The sequence below is a fragment of the Belonocnema kinseyi genome, chromosome 1 (assembly GCF_010883055.1).
Source record: "Belonocnema kinseyi isolate 2016_QV_RU_SX_M_011 chromosome 1, B_treatae_v1, whole genome shotgun sequence".
NCBI lineage: Eukaryota > Metazoa > Arthropoda > Insecta > Hymenoptera > Cynipidae > Belonocnema > Belonocnema kinseyi.
In genome coordinates this window covers 99,751,307-99,758,951 of record NC_046657.1, presented here as the reverse complement: position 1 = coordinate 99,758,951, position 7,645 = coordinate 99,751,307, and the positions used below count along the sequence as shown (strand labels likewise).

At 30.2% G+C, this 7,645-nt stretch overlaps 1 protein-coding gene across 21 annotated transcripts in view; it reads left to right on the top strand.

Annotated features, from left to right (window-relative positions):
* Positions 1-7,645, top strand: part of LOC117174841 (ephrin type-B receptor 1-B) — a 159,903-nt gene that overhangs the window by 136,968 nt on the left and 15,290 nt on the right. For 15 of the 21 annotated variants that reach the window (XM_033364372.1, XM_033364364.1, XM_033364250.1 and 12 more), the window contains 3 exons: positions 744-920; positions 4,379-4,848; positions 7,028-7,365. In XM_033364372.1, coding sequence (XP_033220263.1) covers positions 744-920; positions 4,379-4,848; positions 7,028-7,365 — 985 coding nt within the window. The remainder of the gene's footprint in view (positions 1-743; positions 921-4,378; positions 4,849-7,027; positions 7,366-7,645) is intronic. The other 6 variants (XM_033364387.1, XM_033364353.1, XM_033364380.1 and 3 more) reach the window with 1 other exon arrangement.

Sequence of the window (7,645 nt, the reverse complement as noted above, 5' to 3'; positions counted from 1 at the left end):
AAATATTCGATGTTTTTCTCTTTCTCTACTATGAATTAAAAAAAAATCTCGAATCGTACATATCTCGTTTGAAAAAGGAAAGTTTTCCTTATTTCAAACTAAGAAGAGTGCGAGACATCAAATCCCCAGATTCAGCGTGACTGTGTCTAAGCAAAAACAAACATTGAAATGAAAGCTGTACAAAATAATTTTTAAGACACGAAATAAAATAGATTTCTAATTGTGAAATTACCTTGGACAGTAGAAAATTGCAGAATTTACTGACGATTTCTGAATAGAAATTTAGTAACCTCACGCTGGAATCGATTCGTTCCAATGAGCCCAACTTTTCAAGCTGGACTGGATTGCGTTCGTACTAACATTTATCTCAAATCTAAGATAAGTTGGCATGAAACTTGGCTGTACTCGAATCTTTGGCGGCTTAAATATGGACTCCTCAATTTTTAATCTTGGTATTGAAATTAAATTGAATAATTAAATGATGAAAGAAAAAATTCTTCAAGACAAATCTCCGAGAAAGAATGAATTGTCGAGAGAGAAATCTTGGAATTTTACGTTGGTAATTTTGGATTTTCGTTTGGCGTTTGGGACTTTTTGGCAAATCGTAAAAATTAAGTAAGAGAATGCTTTAGGAGCATGAGGATGAAAATGGAGTTGAAAAGAGCGACGATAAATTTCCGTCAAAAATTCACCAGGTCGGCCCCGGTGTAAATATAATGAACTCTGTTTTCTTGACGTTACAGTGACCACGCCACTCTTCACTCCTGCAGTGGGAGTTGCTGGCGCGGGTGCTGGAGGTACTGGTGGCGCAAGTTCCAGGAGTTATGTCGATCCTCATACTTACGAAGATCCCAATCAGGCAGTCAGGGAATTCGCGAGAGAAATCGACGCCGGATACATCACGATAGAAGCAATTATAGGCAAGAGTTTCATTTTTTTTTTTAATCAATCAATTCCTGATATTTGAATTTGACGGAAATTCTAAATTGGGCATTAACTGCATTTAGCTAGATGCAAAAACAATTATGCCAACATTTTCCGTTCTTATATTTTGACACATGTATCTGTAAAACTCAATTCTAATTATTGAATTGGGAGTGGCTAAACTGCGATACTCCACCTGGTGACAAAAATTTTAACTAGATATAATAGGCACGATTTTAAAGATGCATTTTAATTTGTGCATAAAAGTGTTTAAACAATTTTTTTGTGGATTTCAAAGTATTTATTGCATAATAAAAATAAGTCTTTATTGGAAACAAAGTGTTTAGATGGAATTTACATATTATACAGTGAAAAACCACACTTTATGACATAAATATTTTTTTGAAAAAAAAAAAAAACATTATTGTTCTCTTTATTGTGATCTTCAAAAGATTCTAAACTTAAATAGACTTATTATGAAGCAAAAATGAACTCAAAGTAAATTTTTATTAATTTATACATGAAATATTTACTATTTAAAAATCGGATCTATAGGTTAGGTTAGAATTCGTATTTAAATTCCAGTCGTCTATTATTCTTATTCTTGGCATAATATGGATAAAATTTGTTTCTACCTATATTAATTAAATTTTATTTAATCTTACAATGCATTGAAACTCACATGAAATAATGAAATAATTGTATTTTTTGTAAAACATATTTCACAAAAATGTGTTTTTTTACTGTATAAGATGGAAAGTCTATCTAAAACTATTTGTTTTTGATGAATATTTGTTTCTAGTATTCAACCATTGTTTTATACTTCACAAAACAATCGTAAAAATACTTTTATACAAAAATTAAAATACATGTTTAAAATTGTATCTACTTTTTTTAGTTCAATTTTTGGGCACCATGTGGCGAAACAGTAGACCACCATTCTCAATACAGGATGTATTTCACGGAAATGCCAGGGAATTTTTTAAAAGTCATTGCATTTTTTCGAGAGCGTACTTCATTTGTTGTTAAATTGCAATATTAAATTGAATAAAAATGATTTTTTCATTTTTAAACGTAGCTTTATATTGCTGCATTCAAATATATGGCAGGAAATTTGTTTTTTTTTGTTTAAAATCAAATTTTTGAACTGAAAGTTCAACTATTCTGTTTTTGGTTGAAAATTGTTCAGTGTTAGTTGAAAATTTAAGTCTTTGGTTGAAAATTCATGTATTTTGTTCAAAATTCGTTCTTCTGGGATGAATTTGATTATTATTTTTTATTACAAATTTTAATCTTCTTTGGTTAAAATATCAACTAATACATTTTATGTTTCGAATTCATCTTTTTTAATGAAGATTTAATTACTTGGTCAAGAGTTACTCTTTTGTTTAAAATTAATGTTTTGTTTTGTAAAGGTTCATAATTTCATTGAAAAATTCATCTTCTGGGTTGAAAAATAAGATATTTTGTTCAAAATTAGCTTTTTCGTTGGCTGAAAATTAATTTTTTCACTGCATATTTAACTATTCCAATTGCAACTTTAATTATTTTGTTGGATTTTTTTTTACTGGAAATATAACTTAAATATTTTCTTGAAAAATTATCTTTTTTAGTTAAATTTTTTTACTTTTTTGCAGAAATTAATATTCTAAACTGAAAATTAATCTTTTTTTTTAAACTGAATGATTTTGGTTAAAGACTCATGATTCTATTTAAAAATTCATGTTGTTGGTTTCAAATTAATTTTCTCACTGAAAATGTAACTATTCAATTTGCAACTGTAACAATTTTTTTGGAATAGTGTTTTCAAAATTAATTTTTTCAACGGAGATATAATTAATAAATATTTTTTGCAAAATTATCTTTTTTAGTTGAAGATTTTTACTTTTTTGGTAGAAATTAATCTTCTAAGCTGAAAATTAATCTTTTTCTTAGAAATGTAATGATTTTAGTTAAAGACTAATAATTTTAGTTGAAAATTTATGTTGTTGATTTCAAATTCAACTGTTCCAGTTAAAGATTCATCAGTTTTTAAACTTTCTTGAAAATGTAACTTTTAAAAAAAATTAGTTTCGTTTTTGTAGTAAATTAATTGTTTTTTTTTTTACCGGAAATGCAACTATTCCAATTGAAAATGACATGTTTTTAGTTGAAAATTCATCTCTTTAGTTAAACATTATTTTTTGACTGGATATTTAACTATTAAATTTTGGTTGACTATTTATCTTTTTTGTTTAAAAGTTCATTATTATATTTTTGGTCGAATATTGACATTTTTTAGTTTAAAATTCAACTCCTTGGTTGAAAATAAGACTACTTGTCTCAAAATTGAACTTTTCTGAAAAATTCACCTTTTTTTTTTAATTCATCTATTCCAGATGAAGATTCACAATTTTAGTTGGAGATTCATTAGTTTGGTTGAAGATTGATATTTTTTAGTTGAAAATTCAACTTTTTTGTTGAATATTCATATATTTTTCTTTAAATTGTATTTCTTGTTAAAAAATTAATTTTCCTGTTAAAAAATTAATCGTCTTGTTCAAACAATTTTTTTTTGCTTAAAAATTCAAGTACTGCAATTAAATATTGATCATTTTAGTAATTAATTCATCTTTTTGATTTAAAATAAAATTGCTTGGTTAAATGTTGAATTAAATTTGTTTTAAAAATAAATCTGTTTTGTGTGTGTGTGGAAGAATAATTGTTTTAACTGAAAATGTTCCATTTTTTTTTTTAATATTGATCTTTTTGAGTTCGAAATTCAGCTATTTGTTTGAAACCACAAATTTCGACTTAAAAAATTAGGAATTTTAAGCAGTTTAAATAGAATTTAATACCAATTTTAGTATTATTTAACCCCTTAATGACCAAGCCTTGATCCCGTTGAATAAAAATTCTGAAAAAATTCAGGAATAATGTTTTAAAAAATGACTTAGAACAATGTCTTGTTCTGATCAATTTTTGTTGAATTTTTATAATTTTTCGGTTCCTATTGAGTGTACGACAACTCAGAAACACCTTACGAGATGCGGAATAATCCACTTTGATCTAATGTATGCATTTATTTTGCGGAATTCTAAGCTCCTTACCTGAAAATGAGGAAAATTGAAAATAGTGAATGTTGCTCAGTTGCAACATTGGTCATTAAAGGGTTAATTATTTAACTAATCAATTGTGTAAAAATAGTTCAGAATATCTTATCATAACAATTAACTTTCTACACGCATTTAAATTTTCTGGAGATTAATTCACGGTACTTCTACTTGATTTTTGACGCTTTGGCGTGAGAACTAAGATCTCAGAAACTCTAGCTTTTAAATCATAAGTCTCGAAGTTTCAGGGATTAGGCCACGCATCTTTGCTTTCCGTTCTCGAATTCTATGCTTTTAGATCATAGAGCCCAAGACTTTTGAGCACGTAACAATGAACGTGAAAATGAACGTTTTGATTGTAGGTGGAGGAGAATTTGGCGATGTGTGTAGAGGAAAGTTAAAACTGCCACCAGACGGTCGATCAGAGATCGACGTGGCGATCAAAACTTTAAAGCCAGGATCGGCCGACAAGGCGCGGAACGACTTCCTGACTGAAGCCTCGATAATGGGTCAGTTTGAGCACCCGAATGTGATATTCCTCCAGGGTGTGGTGACCAAAAGTAATCCAGTGATGATCATTACTGAGTTTATGGAGAACGGAAGTTTGGACACATTCCTTCGAGCCAACGACGGCAAGTTCCAAGTTCTCCAGCTCGTCGGAATGCTGCGTGGTATTGCGAGCGGGATGCAGTACCTCGCCGAGATGAACTACGTTCATCGGGACCTTGCGGCGAGAAACGTTCTCGTCAACGCGGCCCTCGTCTGCAAAATTGCAGATTTTGGTCTCAGTCGCGAGATCGAGAGCGCGACGGAAGGAGCATACACTACCAGGGTAAGTACTATCATCTAAGTAAAATAAGACTTCGAAAGCATTTTTGAGCACAGTATCTCCAGCAGGATCCGAAATTCGAACGGAACACGGCCGTCCAAATTTCCAAATTTAGCCGGCCAATTCGTTCGAAATAATTCAGTTTTTCGCAGTTTATCAATATAAGGCTAAGCGGAAGGCAATTTCGAACTGTAGCCAATTAGGTCGCGCCAGAAACGGCGGGGTCTTTTTTTCGAGGTGGGGGCAGGGGCAGAGACATGTAATATTAAATTCACAATTTGTACATAGTATAATAATATTATGCTATGTAAAAATTTTACATAAATCTTCAATAATAAATAAACAATTAACACTAAATGATAAATCATAAAAAGAGGTATAAAATTAATATTCATGAAATATTTAGCACAGATTTCCGATAGATTTAAAAGATTACACAAAGATTTAAATTATTTTACAAAGATTTCCGATAGTTTTCAAATAGTGCACAATGATTTCAATAATTTCTCAAAGATTTCTAATATTTTGCAAAGATTTTATCAAATATTTAGCACAGATTTAGGATGGATCGGTAATATTTTAAAATTTTTTGAAAGATATTAGGTCTATTTCAATGATTCTACAAAGATTTAAATAATTTTCTAAAGATTACGGATGGATTATAAAAATGTCCTAGAAAAACCTCAAATATTTCATAAAGATTTCGAATAGATTTCAAAGAGCGCACACAATTTTCAACGATTTCTCAAAGATTTCGGATAGCTTTAAAAGATTTAACAAATACTTCAATGATTTCCCTTTCTTCAAGATTTCACAAAGATTTCAAAGATTTCAGATACATTGATAAGAGTGCACAGAGATTTCAATAATTTCCCAAAGATTAAACAAATTTTACAATGCATAGATTAAAAATATTTTACACAGGTTTTAAATTATCCCACAAAAATTTCAGATAGACTTCAAAGTGTGCACAAAGATTTAAATGATTTCCCAAAAATTGTACAAAGATTTAAATAATTTCACAAATAATATCAGATATTAAAAAAATATTTTTAATATTTCGCAAATATTTCCAAAAAATTTAATGATTTACCAAAGATTTCAGATAGATATCAAAGATTGCACAAAGATTCCAATGATTTTCCAAAGATTTTATAAAGGCTTAAAAGCTTTCACAAAGACTTCAGTACTTTCAATAATTTCCAAAATATGATTAAATATTTCAAATATTTTGAAAAGATTTCCAAAACTATCAGAAATTTTTCACAAAGATTTCCCAAATATTTCGTAAAGATTTTAAAGATTTCGCGAAGAATTTGGATAGACTTAAAAGATTTCAGAAATACTTCAGTAATTTCAGTAATTTCAAAAATATGACCAAATGTTTTCAAGAGATTTCCAAAAATATCAGACATTTTTCACAAATATTTCAAAGATTTCACACATATTTTGAAAAGATTTTTGATCCATTTAAAAGATTTAAGAAGTTCTTCAATGATCTCAATAATTTCACAAATATTACTAAACATTTTAAAAATATGTCAATGGTTTCCTAAGGATTTCAAAGATTTCAAATATTTCACAAAGAATTAAGATAGATTAAAAAGACTATACAAAGATTTTAAATACTTCCCAAAAATTTCAGATTTATTTCAAAGAGTGCATCAAGATTTCAATAATTTTACAAATATCAAATATTTCAAATATTTTGCAAAGATTTCACAAACATTTGAATGATTTCCCAAAGATTTCAATAATTTCACGAATATTATCAAATATTTTAAAATAATTTCGCAAAGCCTTCCAAAGATTTCGGATAGATTAACAAGATTTCACAAATACTTCAATTATTTCACAAAGATTATTGGCAGATTTTCAAAAGAATGGAAACGATCCGATGAATTTAATCATTCGATTTCAGAAGGGGGCAAATCAATACTTTGGGTCACGCACAATTTGATAACAGAGTTCGATATCTACAAAATAATCGAATGGCGATTTGGCCAAATATTTAAACGAGCTGGTGATCCGGCTTTTCCAAAATTTGCACGGAGCTCGCAATTTTGGAACGGAGTTTGCTGATTCCGAAATTCGAACGGGACGCGCTCTGTTCGATTGAAAATGCCGAAATGACGCGCTTATATTTCATATTCCCCGCTCTAAAATGTACGTTAATTTTCAGGGAGGTAAAATCCCAGTGCGGTGGACGGCACCGGAAGCGATAGCATTCCGAAAATTCACCAGCGCCTCCGACGTCTGGAGTATGGGAATTGTTTGTTGGGAAGTAATGTCGTATGGTGAACGGCCGTACTGGAACTGGTCGAACCAGGATGTGATAAAGTCCATCGAGAAGGGATACAGGCTTCCAGCTCCGATGGACTGCCCCGAAGCAATTTACCAGTTGATGCTGGATTGCTGGCAGAAGGAGAGAACCCATCGACCCACATTTTCCAACTTAACCCAGACGCTAGACAAACTCATCCGCAGTCCAGACACTTTGAGGAAAATCGCCCAGAACAGGTAAACATCGTTTCTTCTTAATCTTATGTAGAGTTAAGTACAAAATGATATCATGATCATAATTGCGATTATTCTTATTATTCTTATTATGAAGAGCAATACTATCAGGATTGTGTGACTATCTCGCAGGATCTTTTATTTATAAGAATTTAATTCATTAACAAGAAACTAAATGGAAATTAAGGATTAGGGAACTTGACTAACGTAGTACGATCGGTGCAAGCCTAATCATCTCTTGAACGACTTCGCAGAAGAAGATTAGGAATTTTTAAATGCAGAA